The 16,038-nt window shown below is 57.8% G+C and overlaps 1 protein-coding gene across 6 annotated transcripts in view; it reads right to left on the reverse strand.

Moving 5' to 3' along the window:
- Window positions 1-324: 324 nt before the first annotated feature.
- Window positions 325-16,038, reverse strand: part of ARHGAP22 (Rho GTPase activating protein 22) — a gene marked incomplete at its 5' end in the record, with an annotated part of 210,854 nt that continues 195,140 nt past the window's right edge. For 5 of the 6 annotated variants that reach the window (XM_081074518.1, XM_081074520.1, XM_081074519.1 and 2 more), the window contains 6 exons: window positions 325-913; window positions 4,576-5,473; window positions 7,259-7,380; window positions 7,970-8,043; window positions 8,883-9,015; window positions 11,516-11,723. In XM_081074518.1, coding sequence (XP_080930644.1) covers window positions 685-913; window positions 4,576-5,473; window positions 7,259-7,380; window positions 7,970-8,043; window positions 8,883-9,015; window positions 11,516-11,723 — 1,664 coding nt within the window. In that variant the 3' untranslated portion in view covers window positions 325-684. The remainder of the gene's footprint in view (window positions 914-4,575; window positions 5,474-7,258; window positions 7,381-7,969; window positions 8,044-8,882; window positions 9,016-11,515; window positions 11,724-16,038) is intronic. The other variant, XM_081074523.1, reaches the window with a different exon arrangement.

Raw genomic sequence — 16,038 nt, forward strand, 5'->3', positions numbered from 1 at the left:
AAAGGGAAGCAGGTTACGGTGGAAGAGGAGCTTCAGGACAGACACCAGCTGCGGAGGGAGGCCCAGGTGGCTCAGAGAGAAAAGGAAGGAGCGGGCAATTGCCCCCTTGAGCACGGAGAGATGGGGCTGACAGCTCATGGATTTGCATACATCCCACTGCAGCAACCCTGACAGCCGACCCTGATAACCGCTGGGTGCTCCTCAGAGAGGTTCCGTGGACTTCTGAGGGCCCCATGGCATTCCAGCCTTGGGGACTTCCAAACCTGACAGAAACAAGGTCACTCAGTAACCCGTTTTGCATGATAGTAAAGGAGGAGTCAGGCATCATGTTTTCAGAGCAAATTTAATAAAGAATGCAAAATGTTCCCAGCTGCTACTCGGATCCCACGTGCCAACCGTTTTGGTGGCCAAGGGACTGTCCCCTCTGATCCTCGCCAGGCCCCACACAGTCACAACAGCATCTAGGTCCTGCGGGGGCTCAGCTCCCAGCAGCCCCCCACCCCACGGGGTGTCAGGACTCCTCTCTCCAGCTGGCTCGGGAGCAGCGGGCACCACTGCGGCCCACATCCAAGCTGCAAGGACTTCTGGCTCCTCCAGAGGCCCGAGGCCCTCACTGCCGAGAGGGAGGGGACAGCGTAGGGACTGGCAGGAATGGGGGACAGCAGCACAGCAAAGTGAGCTCCTTCACTGTGGGGCTCCAGCACCTTTTGCCCCAACAGTCAGGTTTCCCAAGGTTGAAAAAAACTCCTCCATTTCCTTCTGCAGCAGCTGGTTCCTCTTCTCAGCGTCTTCCCGTGCCCTCTCCGAGTTCCTCAGCTTTATTTCCAGCATTGTATACTTTTTCTTTTCCTGGTCCAATTCTTCCTCTAACCATGACATTCGTTTCCTCAGGTCGGCAGAACCTTCTTCGAGTCTTTAAAATAAAAAAGAAAGATACGTTTTAGAGTTTGGCTCTCTGGGCCTGCCAAGCGAGCTCCAGTTTTGGCAGCCACATGCCTACTGCACGTAATGGGGGGAAGGATGTGGTCAGGCTGGACCTGGAGGGGCAGGACATGCGGGGGCTCAGGCTTGGCATGGGGCGAGGCTGCACAGGCCCCCTCTGCTCCTCCCCAGATCCCGTACTTCAGCCATGCAGGTGCCTCAGCCTGTGGTCCAGGAATGCCAGTGTGAGGACTTGGGCCTCTGGCCCTCAAGGCTGAGGGTCTCCCTGAGTCATCACTAAAATGTAAAGCCACTTACCTCTGGAACAGCCAGCTGTCCTGCAGAGGGATGGCTGCCCCGCTGGCGGGAACAGGGAACTGTCCTTTCACCTGTGCTGAGCTGTGAGGCCCCTTGACCTCTGGCTGCCCTCCTGCTGCCCCTCCCGCTCCCCAGCCAGACACAACAACTTGCACTTGTCACTTCCGTCCCTACTCATTCTTCACGCCCCAGCTCAGTGTCTCCTTCTCTGAAGCTTGTCTTGATCCTGCCCAGCAGGTCATACTGCTCCTTCGGCCACCACAGAGCCACACCGTGTACTCCTGTGGAGGCGGACACTGCACTGTACAGAAGTTGGCACATCCGTCTTTTCAGCCAGACGACCAGCTCCTGTAAGGCCCGCGGGACACTGAGCCCAGCCCCTGGGGACAGGCCTGGCTACGTACAAGGCACATGATTAGGGACAGGACAGAAACTTCCCTGAGCCCTGGCGTCCTCTTCTGCAAAATGCAGGGACAATCTCCCCCGAGCACTATAGCTGCAATGGACGGAGAAGCACCATGCCTGGTGTGTGGTGCACACGCAGCGAGTATGAACTTCCCCCCAGCCAGGGCCAGGCGAGGCCTCCATCTCACTCACTGAACACGGGAAACGTCCCTTCCCCCCGCCTTCCGTCTGCGGAGCACAGGCCTGGGGTCAGAAAGAAGGCCCCCGTGGCACCTCACTGCTCTGCTCCTCTGCTGTATCGCTGCTGCTCTCCAGCTCAGGGCCTGAGCCCCGGCTTCCTCTCCATGCCACTCCTCGAGGGACCTCGTCCTGTCTCCTTGAAGCACATTCTATGTGCTGACAACCCTCAATCTGCATCTCCCTCCAACCCACTCAGAAACGGAACAAGCACCTCCGACTTCACAGGTCCACAGCTGAGCCCCTAACCCTCTCACCCCAACCACTCCTCCCACTGCCCCAGTCTCCTCTCAGCGAACACCTTCTTCCATGGGCTAGGCCACAACAAAAATGTCCCTTAAGTCAGTTCTTTCTCTTACCCCCACATCTAATCACTTAGCAAAACCTTCAGAATCTGGCTCTTCTCCCCATCTCGCCTGCTGCCCCGTAGGCCCACGCCCCCAGTCTGGCTGAGACCCCCGCGGTCTCCTAACTGGTCAGGCTGCCCTTACACAGCAGCCGGGGCCCGTCAGTGATGGAGTGCTGAAGGCCTCCAGACACTTCGAATCTCCCTGGGCATGAAATCCAGAGCACGCTCTGCCCCAAAGGGCCCGCCCTCTGCCCCCCCCCGCCCACTCAGCTCCGGCCCCTCTCCCCTCGCGCCGCCCCCGGCCTGGGCAGCTCCTGGCCAGGGCTCCGGCTCTGCCCTCAGCCGGCAAGCAGCACTGACTCGCAAGCTCCTCTCCCCTACACCAGTGCCCTCCAGCCCTCTACCCCATGCTCCCCTTCTGTTTCATTGTGAAGGTTCGTAAGGTTAGCTAAAACTAACCTTACAAATCCCATGTTTGACAATCTATCTCCTTCATGGTCTCTGTGCGCCCCCCACCACCAATGAGAGCAGAGATTTTGCTGAGTTTCCGTCGCAGCTGTGTCCCCAGCAGCTAGCACAGTGTCTGGCATATCACAGACACTCAGTGTGTTCCCTGGGGAAGTGTAGGAATCAGGGCGCAGGGGAAACAGAGCAGAAACTTGGCCTACCTGCCCCCTCGGACCACACCCAGTGCTGACTCCACATGTGCAGACGTGCTCCCCAAGGCCGCTGGATGGGGCCCCATTCCTTTCTGTGCTCAGAGACCATCCTCACTCTAGACCATGGCTCCGACGAGGACGATGGCTGGCACCGCTCCGCCAGGGAGGAGACTTCAGGGGCTGCTGCTGTCCCTGTGCCTCTGGGGGACTTATCTGACCTCCACCCCACCAAGCAGGAGGTAATGAGACTAGTGAGGGTTTCCTGAGCACGCTGGATGCGCAGGCTCTGTGTCACTTCATCCTCATGACAAATGTGTGAGGTCACCCAGCCCAGAGAGCCTGCCCGGGACACTGTCAGCACTTGGGGGGCAGGGACTCGAGCCCAGGCAGTCTGACCCAGAACCCACCACGAAACAACACTGCATTTCCCAAGCCTGAGAAGCCAAGCCTCTAAGAAGGTGAAAGATGACAAGTTCAAGTGCAAGATTGACTGTGACCTCCTGCGAGGCTGTCTGAGGCCCGCTCCACGTGGTAACACTGCCCATGCATTCTGCAGCTCTGGCCTGGGCACTCATCTCCAGCAGTAATCACCTACCTCTGTACCTGCCAGGTGCTCCCACTGGTACCCCTGCCTGGTAAACCAGTGCTTACATTTGTGGGGGTTCCCCACAATTTTATTCCTCACATGTGTCCTTTCTCCTCCTCGCTCAGCTGGATCCCATGGGCCCTTCAAGTCCTGGCTTAGACGTTGCCTGCTGTGACCCTCTGATCTCCCTCATGTCAGGGGCCTCTGCCCTGAAAGCCCTTCTCCTATCATCCACCCGCCAAAGACACAGCGCCGCCACACACCTGGCACATGCCCAGGACATGGCTACCAGCAGAAGCAAAGGGTCAGACACCACCGTTCCAGCTCCCGGGGGAAATCCCAGGCTCAGAAGCAGAAGCAGAAGCAGGAATCTCTTCTGCCTCCACAGTCTCCGGTGGAGAAATGACGCCCTCAGAACCCGCTGGCGCCCTCTTCCAGCAGGTGGGCACTGAGTTCAGAGGTCAGACAGCTGGGCAAAATGGACGAAGGAGTCTGGGATGCTGACGGAAGCACAGGCCCTGCTGGTGACCTTAGCTGGAGAACCTGGCCTCTCAGAGCTGGAAACAGCCTCTTCACAGGGAGGCTGGGACAACTGAACTCGGGCCAACTGAGCAAGCTCGGAAGCCTTGGAATGGGGCAGAAACCATCCTCCTGAGACCAGGGCAAGTGGGAGGGATTGGCTCACAGTGGAGTCCAGTCCGGGAAGGACTCCTCAATCCCCGACAAGCCAGCCAGGCTGGCCAGGGCCTGCATTACATGTGGACACGTCCCCGGGCACAGAGCACACCTCGGGGGGCCTGCCTCCTCCCTGACTGAGGGCCACACAAGAACCCCCAATCACAGCCCCTCCATGGAAGGTGCTCTGAGCAACTCAGGCCGAGATTCTGACTCGTTCCTTCAATGGTTACTCATGGCGCTTTGACTGCTGCTCTGGCTTTCCCAGATACACGACCCCCACCCCTCCATCCCCAGCCTGTCCTGGGGGCATCTCCTGGGGTTGACTGCCCAGGGCCAGTGCCTGGTGAGCTGCTGGCCAAGAGGGCTCTGTCTGGCCAGGGGGAGACTGGCTTCGCGCTGGCCCAGCGGCTGTAGCCCTTTACCTTTTCACGCTTGTCTCGTACTCAGTCCTCTGACGGCACAACTCCGCCCTGAGCTCCGTGACCAGGCCCTGGAGAGCCTCTGAGCGGTGGGCATGGTCCTGGGCCAGGCTGCCTGGGTCGCTGGGCTCGCTGCTACTGAGGCAGCTGCCCACCTCATCCAGGCTGCGGCTCAGGTCTGGGAATCTGTGGTCGTCGCTGCTGCTGGGGAAGGGAGAGGGCTCCAGGCCCTCCTCCACGTGCAGGGAGCTGCAAACGGAGGAGTTGCTGGCCCGGCAGGCTGTGCAGCTGCTGAGGGAGCCCCCGGCAGAGACGTCGCAGGACGAGGCCCCAGACCACGCCATGCTGGCCACGCTGGGAGTGCTGGGGAGGAGGCTGAGCGGGGGCACGTTGTCGTAGGTGGAGAGTCTCTGTGAGGATCCCGAGTCCTTGAGCCGCTCTCCTGGTGAGGCCCGGTGGTGGCCACGCAGGGACGACAGCCCGTTCATGAGCCAGTTCCCGCCGGAGGAGATGATGGGCACCTCCAGGGACGAGCTGCCCACCTTCAGGCTCCCTGACCGGGACCCCGACTGCCGGAAGGAAGACTTCCAGTTGGGCAAAGTCTGTATCCTCTTCCCAGGGCTGGTGGTGGCAGGGCCGCATCGGCTCTCCGGGGCAGAGTTTCTAGAGAGTGCTGCCACGGTGGCCCCATCCAGAGATGACGTCCTGTGTGAGGGCAGGCTGGGGGCGCCAGGGCTGCTGGGATCTGCCTGGCTGTCCCTTGCGATGCCCACAGAGCCCCATCCCACCGTGCAAGGTGTGCCCCTGTGCGGGGAGGTTGGTCCTTCCGTGGCTTTCGCAGTGAAGAGCTGGCCGTGTTTGCGGATCAGGACAGTCATTAGGTGCTGCACAAGGGACGTTCCTGCCCAGAAGACACACAGAGAAAGGACTGGCTGTGAATGTCTCCAGACCAGCGTGGGCCCAGGGTGCCTGGCTCTGCCTGCTGCCCGGCACCAGGCTGCCCTTCGAGAGAGGACTCAACCGGAGCATGCCGTCAGCCATGCTGGAGGAAAGGACGGCCACTACACCCCCCAAATCGAGGCACAGACAGAAGGATTCTGCCCCTTCCCCAGACAGACAGACATGGGGCCTGGAGCACAGAGGAGGCCCCCTCCACCCAACTGGGTGGGGGAAGAAGCCTGCACAATGCCATCAGGGCTGCAAGGTGAGCGAGGAGCGGGCTGTGACCAGAAACCGGCCCCTGGGTGTCAGAGCCCTCTCGGCTGCCCGAGGTCACTCCCTGGTGCCTGCGTGTCCATGCTTCAGGGGCACAGGGCTGAGCCAGGGCACAGAGAGGTCTTACAGGTACATGAGGGCACACACACCCCTACACGCAGTCACACACACACAATTCTGCGCACACACAGTCCCCTTCTCAGGCCGTGGCTGCTGGGGTGCAGCCTGTGGTATATGGGGGCACCCGGTTTTTCAGGTGGTGGTTGGGGGTGGTGTCAGCAGCAAATGGGGCAGTGGAGGGACCACGGTGTCTTTCATCTGCCCCATTCCCTCCTGTTACATCAACCAAACAAAGACCAGAGAGCCGGGAGGTTCTCGGGTGATAAGGAAGGTGGAATGCCTAGGTGGACACTCCCACTGCAGGTACCTAAGAATCCTGGAAAAAAATCAAGTAAGGAATCCTTAAGCCAGAACATTGGGTGAAGCAGGAAGTCCACAAAGTCGCTGGGGCGAGCTTCCACCTTTGTGCGTTGTGCAACCTGGCAGGCAGAAGCTTGGGGGCCTGGGGTGCGAGACCCAGCCAGGAAGGCGAAGGGGGGCAGGGACCTGAGCAGGAGTGCCACCCCAGGGGCCACGCCCGCAACTTGGGGGGCCAGAATAGCTTCACAGACCATCCCTACGCCCCCACATCTCTCCCAAGTCACGCTCAGCAAGGAATGGCAGCTCTGCCCTTAGCTTGCCTGGCGCCAGGGTCAGTGAGCTCCAGCTGGCGTTTGTCCCGCGTGGGTTCTGCTCAGCCTCTGCTCTCCTCAGCCAGGACTGGCTGTGGGTTTCCTGTCTGTAAGCGGCAAGGCTCATCCTAGCTCCTGCAGGTCTTCCATGGGTTTCCAAGAACAGGCTCCCATTTCCAGGCCAGCTTGCACCTGGACCCTTTGGCAAGTCTGGCTGACACCTTGCCTCTCCTGGCCTCATGTCCCTCATTTGGGAAACGGGTCAGTAACTGCAGCTCATGAAGATTACAATGAGGTGACACAAGTAAAGCTCTTAGTAGAGGCCCTGGCATATGGAAAGCAGCTGATATTGCTGCTGTTTGTATTATTATCATTATTGAAGAGAAATTCCCCAGTGTTTGCAGAGCTCTGACATCCAGAAGCAGCCTGTGACAATTACTTAATTGAAAATTATTTAAGTAAAGCAAAAACATCTGTGTGTATTCAAGGGCAAGGGCACTCAGCTTCTCCACCCTCAGCCTCTCCTGTCATTCTAAGGCACCAACAACCTACTGTCACCATCCACAGGGCAAAGGTCCTTTGGCCTTTATAGCTGGACCCTCTGTGGGAGGGGCGGTGAGGAGGTCCCCAGGGATGGAGCCACCCCTCCTGCTGGCCTGGCACGACGGTTCGGACGACTTGCCCAGGACCAAGGTGAGCCCAGCCCAGAGGTACCCAGCATGCCATGCAGGCCCCATTACCCTCCATCATGGTCACTGGGTCTTCCATTTGTGGCCGAAGTATATTAGGTCCAAAAACAGTTGCCAGGTTCTGAACGCTCATCTTGTTGACATTTGAGTGGGACTGAACTTCGTCCAGAAATCTGCCAAGTAAGGAAGAGGCAGTTGGCGGAGAAGCAAATCCCGATGCCAGCTCCGCTAGCAGCTGCCTGGTGCCCACGCCCAGCCACGCCCACACATTCCCACAGCTGCTGGGCACAGCTGCCACTGCCAGCTCCAAGAGCACAGAGCTTCCCTTGGGGTCCAAGAGGGTCCAGCAGAAGCAAAGGCCAGTGGGACACACGCCAGTTGTCAGCATGGAAAGAGGACACATGACTGTCTCACCGGCAGAGGGGGCAAATGTCCGGCAAGGCCCAGAGACCCCAGCCTGGACTGGGTGAGGGCTGCCCCGCATGCTCCTTCTCAGTGCCTGAGCAGAGGTCGTGCTCAAGAGGCAGACGCCTGGGGGCGGGGATGGGGAGAGGCACTCGGAGAAGGCAGAAAGGACAGCAGCGTGCCCCTTTCCTTCTGGAATGCTCCGCAGGGCGCCTGAACACTGCCTGCTCACAGTGACGGCAAGCTTTGTGCTCCCGGCAACCGTGTTCCTGTATGTCCCCTGTTGGCTGACTGACACTCGGGAGCAGTCAGTCGGGGAGAATGAGCCAGCCTCACCCCCCCACCCCCACCACTTACTTGCAGATATATCTGAGCAGGTTGTAATTAGCCAGGGGAAGGCTGCTCACTTGTTTAGCCAACTCCAGAGTTCCCTTGATATTGAAAGAGAAAGACAGCATTTCAGAGACCAGCAACGGGCCCTTGTCTCACTGAGGAAGAGGTGGTGGGGAGGTGAGGAGGGGGCAAGTGGACTGGGGGTGGGGGTGGCCAGCACCGAGGCCAGATCTCCAGCCCCCATGCAGCCCCCCCAGGTGACCAGAGGGCACCACCACCTCCATCCAGGGGGCAGCCAGGCCTGTGACCTCCTGGGCCGACAGATTTCCTTTGGGGGACTGGTGTGAGCACGTGCCTCTGCAGGGCCACCGCGGAATGTCAGGGCCAGCTCTCCTCACTTATCTATCTAGACACAAATATTTGCCAGATAAAGACCCCTCATCTCCCACATGGCTGGCTACAGGGAGGGCAAACAGTCCTTCCCCAGGCAGGCACCTGTGGGGGGGTGGGGGGGAGCCTCTGTCCTGTCTCAAATTCTTTGGGGAGGAGGCAGGATATAAACAGATGGAAGGTCTGGCTGTTTCTGACCCGGGTGCGGCCTGGGTAGGCTGAAGTAGGTGTAGGAGTAGGAGTAGGAGGAGGAGTGCCTACTGTGGGGTGTACTTGGGGCATGCCCAGAACACGGCCTGCTTTAGGAGGTCCCTGCCCCTCCCAGAGACTAGCCCCTCACACGGGGGAATGGGGGGAGGCCATACACAGAGGGAATGCTCCAGCCCCCCACCCCACAGGGCAGGGTGCTCAACGCTGCACCCCACACACACACACTCCGAGCAGCCTGCAGGCAAGGATCTCCGTGCCATGAAAAATGGTGCAAGTGAGAGTTTTATGTCCTGATTCCATAGCCCGACCTCCCAGGCCGGCCCCGTGAGCCACTAACCTCCCCCTCATCCTTGGTGAGCAGCTGGGCGCAGCTGAGGAAGTCCTCATACCTGGCGAAGGGGACCACAGGCTCGGGAAGCTCCCGCAGGTAGAGCTTCAGCAGGGAGGCTACTGTGTGCACATCTGTGGTGCTGCGGGGGGCGGGGGGGAACACGTGAGGCGTGGCTGCCAGGGACTGCGGGAGCGACCAGCACCCCAACGCCCCCACGGCACGCCCTTGCACAGTGTGTGTGTGTGTGTGCACGCGCACAAGGAAGACACGCAGAGGGGTGGAGGCTGCATCTGCATCCACTGCCCTGCTCAAAGGAAGGCCCGGCTGCTTCCCGGAGCGTGCCCAGGGCCCGAGACAGGTGGCAGGGTACTGCTGGAGCTCTAGTTGAGAGACAAGCCGCAGCCCAGGCTCCTGCGCAGAACCCTTGCACCTCAGGTCTGGGTCCGTCCTCAGGACTGGTAGTGTCTCCCCCATGGAAAGTCTGCTGCAGAAGCCCCAGGGCCCTGCCGCTGCTCTGGGTGGGAAGACTCACACGGCCCCAGGCTGGCTCCCAGAGAAAGGGTCCTGGGACAGCTGGCCAGGGAACTAGTGGCAGTGACCGGTCCCCTTCTGTGGGCCTCATGGCCACCCCAGTGTCCTCTGCATGGTGACATGGGAGCTGCAAAACTCCTGAGGGGTGGGGGGTGGAGAGCCAGGGACACAGCTGTTCTAGCCCACGCCCCAGCTTGCCCCACCCCTCACTTGCACTCTGATGGAAGGGGAGGGCCCATATCAAAGCACACAGAGGCCACCAGGGGCAGGGCAGGTCAGAGGCCAGACCCTTCCCCTGGCCTCTGGGTTCCCGGCACACAATGGGTGCGCGAGCTCTGTGCTCCTCACCCCATTCCCAGGGCCCCGGCGCCCCAGCACCCCAGTGTCCCAGCACCCTATGCGTCCCTCCCAGGCCTCACTGTCCTGCTCCTAGCTCAGAGCTGCCCAGGGTGACGTGGGCTCCAGGTTTGGGCTCTAGGATCAGGCCCTGGACTTCAGTCTTGGCACCTCGTCCAAGCTTGCCCACCAGGCCAGGACTGAGCCGTGCTGGTTCCCTGTGTGCGTGCACTTGTTTGCCAGGTGTCCTGGCCCCGAGGGCAGTACCTGGTCTGTCCTGTTCATGGCCACACCCCTACGCCTCGGGGTGCTCTCAGTCGGGAAGCAGTGAAGTAAGCTGAGTGAAGTAACAAAGGGCTGTTGCAAGAGTCACCAGAGCCAGCTCTGGCCCGAGGAGATCCTCCCAGGTGGGAGGCCCGGGTGTGGGACAGGATGGGTATGGGACAGCTCTGGTGACTGACACTTCCAGGCCCGGTGCTCTATGCAGGAGGCTGACTAGGACACTGGCTGGAGTTCTTTGCAGTGCAGATTGTGTCTGCACCCAGGGAGTAAGACTACCCTGGAATGCCTCTGCCCCCAGCAGGTGAGGGGAGCAGCCCCAGGAACCCTCTGTCAGGGGATGAATGAGGAGAGGAGCCTTCGGACCCTTGTGTCAGGGCCAGAGGAGCACCCTGGAGATGGTAGAAAGCGAGAAAGAATGGTGTCAGATGCCCCAGAGCATCCAGAGCCAACGGCAAGGGCGGGTCTGCAGGAATCACAGGAGCCCTCTCCACGCACAACCTGGGCCACACAGGCATAGGATGGAGGAGCAATGGCTGGCAGCGGCTCAGCACGGACCACATGCTCAGAGGAGCGAGACGGAGCTTCAGGAGGCTCCAGACAAAGGGACCCTGTGCCCTCCTGGGCAGCCCTCCTCTGGGGGATGGTGGTCAGTCCCAGGCTCCACATCTAAAGCAAGGAAGCGACACTCTCCTGGCTACGGTGATGGGTTTGGGCAGAAGCTGAAGGGACTGAGGGTATTCTGCCCCAGAAAAGACCTGGCAAGGCCAGTGCTGTGGGTAGAAACCCGTGAGCCTCTCCTGGGGCAAAAGGGGCCTCATGTGTGAGGCTCCATGGAGGCGAGGGTAGGCTGGATGCAGGAAGAACTTTCTCCGTAAAACTGCCCCAAATGGGTAGGGTCCTGTCAAAGAGAAGAGGCCCCCAAACAGCTCCACCTCCCTGCTCTTAGACCCTGAGCTCTTAGTGAGGTTGACTCACCCTGAGGGTGGAGCTCAGAACCTGGGAAGCCCCAGCGATGGCTTAGGACGGCTCTGGCCCAGGGCAGGTGGAAGAGACTCTCCCCACCCCAAAACCTGAGAGGCTATGGGGCCACAGCTGCTGCTCCCTCCTGGTCCCCCCAGGAAACAGAGCCCCGAAACGGACCCTGCAGAGGGCCAGGGGTCCTGAATGGAGCGGTCGAGGTTCTATCTCCTGCCTGGGTAGGGTTTAGGGGCGTCCGCAGTGAAAAGAGCCTCCATGGATGTGGCTGGCCTCATCTGCGGCAGGATCCACCCTGACACCTAGAGCTGCTGGGGGCCCTGAGCGAGGACCATTGGCAGGGGGCTGGCTGAGCACACACGCACCGGTGTGAGGAACAATCCTGCCCACCCTCCTGCTGCCAGGGCTCCCGGGTGCCGGCCCACTCCTGCCACTGGAGCTGGCACCTTGGGAGGAGCCCCAGCAAGGGGCCAATGGGCAGGTGGCCCCATCTCACACCTCCCCCACGAGCTCACCTGTCAAACAGTGGCTTCTCCCCACAGTCAAAGGAGTCCTGCAGGTCCCTCACCAGGTTGGCCTGGCCCGGCATGCGGAAGAGGCCCTCCTCGGTGAGCCCGCGCTCCCGGATGAAATCCACACACTGCTCCACCAGCAGGGGGGCCAGGCGCGGGCCATACTTCCGCTCATGATGGACTGTGTCCTCCAGGCGCTGCCCAAAGATCCCTGGGCACAGAAAGATCCCTGGTCACACCCTCAGCTATCCGGCTCAGCAGCGGGGGTGGGCGCTTGGGACAACAGAGGGCGGGGGTGCTGTCAGCGCCCAAGGTAGCTGCTCTTGAGGGAGCAACTTGGAAACTACAAGGGCACACTGCGGCTGGCTGGACCCTGGGCCACCTGGGACAGAAAGCAGGAGGGCACAGCAGACAGGCGGCCTGCCCAGTCCCGTAGAGCTTGTCCAATCCTGAGGAACCTTTGAAGGGCCGTTGGGGAATGCGCATTGTGCATTTTATTGATTGATTTATTTATGCAACACTGACCTCCAAAGAGGAGTGGTTTCCATTTAAAAACTCAGGACAATGTCCACCAAAAGACAGGCTCTAGAATGTTCTTAGCAGCACTACTTGCAATCCCTGCAACTGGGATACCACCCAATGCCCATCAGCAGAACAAGCAGATACACCTGGTCTGCTCACACGGCGGAACACCAGACAGCAATGAGAAGAGATGGGGCACCGCTCATCCGACAAGACAGATGACTTGTTCATGTGGAAACATAATCATGACTCCACAGCAGTGAGCAGCACCAAGGAAACACAAATCAAAAGCACAATGACATACTACCTCACACCTATAAGGATGGCTACTATTAAAAACAACAGCAACAAAACAAAAACAGAACAGAACAAATGTTGGCAAGGAGGTGGAGAAATGGGAACTCTTGTGCACCGTTGGTGAGAATATAAAACGGTTCAGCTACTGCGGAAAACAACATGAAGTTTTCTCCAAAAAATTAAAACAGAATTACCATATGACCCAGCAATTCCACTTCTAGACCTATACCCAAAAGAGCTGAGAGCAGACCTCAGCATATATTTATACACCCATGATTACAGCAGCATCATTCACAATAGCCCGAGGTGGAAACACCCCGAATGTCCATTGACGGATGACTGGATACACAGAATGTCATGTATACACACAATGGAGTATGAGTCAGCCTTAAGATGGAAGGGAATTCTGACACAGGCTACAACATGGATGGTCCTTGAGGACACTAAACCAATAATTAAACCAAAAATCCAGTCACAAAAAGACAAATATTGCATGATTCCACTGATATAGGTACTTAGAATAATCAAAATCATAGAGACAGAAAGTAGAAGGGTGGTTGCCATGGGCTGGAGGGCAGGCGGTGGGGAGTTAATGTTTAATGGGGACAGAGTTTCAGTTTTACAAGATGGAATGAATTCTGGAGATGAATGGTGGTGATAGTTGCACATTACGAATATACTTAATGCCCCTGAGTTGTATACTTAAAAATGGTTAACATGGTAAATTTTATGTTAGCTCTATTTTACCAACGTTTTTTTAAATTTAAGAATAAAACAACACATTAAAAAGCAAACAAAAGACAATGCAGAAGCCCGACCCTGAGCACACACTCCATGATTCCATGTATGTAAAATGCAAAAGCAGGTCAGGACATGGTTACCTCCGTGGGTCAGTGCCCAGAGGGGCCTGAGGCGCTTCTGGGGTGTTGGTTATGCTCTGATTCTGGACCTTGGTACTATGTACCCAGTTGTATTCACTTTGAGAAAAATCATTAAACGACACTTGTGTACATTTTTTTGTATGCTACGTGTGCAAAAAAAAAAAAAAATCGGGAAGCAAAAGATCCAAAACATTTAGTACAGGACAAGAAAGCAAATGGACTCCAGGGAAAGAAGACCCTTTGACTGAGAAAAGCTGTGACAACTAAGTGTATGACTGGGCTGAGGTTCCCGGCAGCTCAGGCAGAGTGGAAGGAGATGAGATCCACAAAGGTTCTACCTCGCAACGAGAGTAACCGGAGAAACGGCCTGCTCCAGCCCTAAGCTTTCTGAGGACTCTGACATGCCCGTTATCCAAGAGGCAAGACCTTCCCTGCAGGGCGGCTTTAGGAGTGTGCCAGGCGCATGTGCCGCAGCTCCATTCTGTCCAGGTAGGTCTGTGGTCCCTGGGGGACGCGCCCCGCCAGGTGGTTTCCCAGCACCTGGATGGTGAGCCAGCAGGTAAGAGGTTCCGTCTCTCCCGTGGCACTGAGTCCTGGCAGGAATCGGGGAGCCGACGTGGCGCTCCACGTACAAGGGCTTTTTGCAATAATAATTTGAAATAAGACACATCAGTCCCTAAGGCATCAGTAAGTGTTCCTTCTCTCCCTGCTTGACCAAAGCCAGAATACCCCGAACCTGGGCGATGACATCATGCCCTTCTAGAAAACATGCTCACTTAGAGTGCACCAGCAATGCCATCAGTTTTAGAAAGAATGTGTGTGTGCATGTGTGCACGTGCGTGTGGGTTTGTGTGTGCATATGTGCATTTGTGTGTGCATGGATATGCACAGGGGAGCATGTGTGTATGCACGTGCGTGTATGTGGAAAGTGTGCTGAAATAGCTAACATGGCTCGTGTGTTACCAGGTGCTGTCCTAAGTACTTTACACACATCAATTCATTTAATCCTCATACAGTTTAACAACTTAGACACTATTACCGTTATCACCATCATCCTGATATTTCAGATGAACACACTGAGAGGCACAGGGATTTAAGGCCCTGCCCAAGTTCGCTCAGCATGTGGCCGGGTCAAGGTTCCACCCCGGCCGCCTGGTCCCAGGCCCACAGTGCTGTTTCCCAGGACACTGGTGCACGGATCCCTGTGGGAGGCTCCCTCCCACCAGCCCAGCTTCCTGTGTGTCTCCTGTCTTTCCTCACCAGCAGTTCCCAAAGTCACGGTCACTGGGCACAGGCAGAGGTAAGTAGAGACTACAATACGGACAAGAAAAGAATAGCTGTCTGACCCCTGGGACTTGATGGGAGCGCCCCGCTGCCCCGTCCCACAGGGTAGGGCCAGAGGGGCAGAGGGCCAGTCAACAGCCTTGAGCAGAGGGGCTGATGTGGCCACAGAGCTGCGTGGTGGCTGCCAGGGCAGCTCTGACAAGAACCCTGCCTGAGGAGTCCCCAGGGCCACCACTGAGAGGCCTGGGCTGGTCCTGGCCACACAGAGTCACAGTTCCCTCTCACTTCACGCAGGGCTCAACACCCGTGTGCAACAATGGGCCACGTGGGTTCAAGACGCTCTTGTTTAGCGAGGATAGTATTTGAAACATTTCACAATTAGTTATTTAAAAATCAAGAGATTTCATATAAGAATCTGGATTTTTCAAGCTTAAAAGGCCTACAGATCTGGTGGCACCAGGTCCTAATTCCCAAACAGCAACACTGCTGGAGTTCAGTGACATCTGTGCCCTTGTATAGTCCACGCACTTGCTCATCCTCCAGTTCCTACCACACCCAGCGCACACTTTCCTCATGTGGCTTTGTCAGGTTCAGCTTTTCTGCTTTGACCTGAAAGGCACAGACGTCCTTCAAGGGCACTGAGCTCAGGACAAACCAGGAGAGGTGTCCCGACGCACAGAAAGTAGAAATGGGAAGTCATGCTGTCCTGACCAAGGGCATCTGCTAGGAACCTTCAATGAGAAGGCAGAGGACATACAGGGGGTCCCCTGAGCAAGGGGGTCTCCGAGGGAGGGAGGGAGGGAGCCTTGCATCTTCCACAACCGTCTCCCAGCTCAGGCACACATGCCTTTCAGCAACATTTTCCCCACCACCTGACCATCCTGGATAGGTCTGCTTTCCCGCTGCCTGGCCCTTGCACAGAGCACAGGTCACTCTACCTGGAAGCCTCTTCCCCTTCAGCCTGTGCAAATGCCTTACTAGCCCCTGGGAACAGCTCAGATGTCCCCTCCTATGTGAGCTGACCCAGATCCTCCTGTCAGCACAGCCCTGCTCTCAGTCTCCCAGGCCCTCTATCTGAGCTGGTATGAAGGCGGTCACCTCTGCCCGGTGTCTGGCCAGGGGCCACCTGCCTCTCCCCAGGCCGAGCCAGTGCTGAGCTTGGAGCAGAAGTGGCAGAGCACTGAATGAAGGAGGAATACATGGTCCAGGCCGTCTGCAGTCCCATTATTGCACTCAGCTCCCCACCCTCAGCTCACAGGTGACTGAGGCACAGTCAGGAGAGAGACACTGAGGAAAAGAATTCTAAAATTCTCTCTAGACAGACACAGATCTTGGGTAATTCCATCTAGCCTCTGCTTGGCGCCAGCCTTTCCTGCTCTCCTATCTTCTATCCCCAAGACATCTGTCCTGTCTCTGTCCCTCCACTCTTCCATCACTCCCGCATGTGGGCCCAGCCCTGCTCTAGATATTAGAGTCTTGGAGCTGCCCAGAGGGCTAGAAACATGTAAATACTGCCAGGGCTTCTCTGCTGGAAAGCTTCGC

Source organism: Rhinolophus hipposideros, assembly GCF_964194185.1.
Source record: "Rhinolophus hipposideros genome assembly, chromosome: 15".
Lineage (NCBI taxonomy): Eukaryota > Metazoa > Chordata > Mammalia > Chiroptera > Rhinolophidae > Rhinolophus > Rhinolophus hipposideros.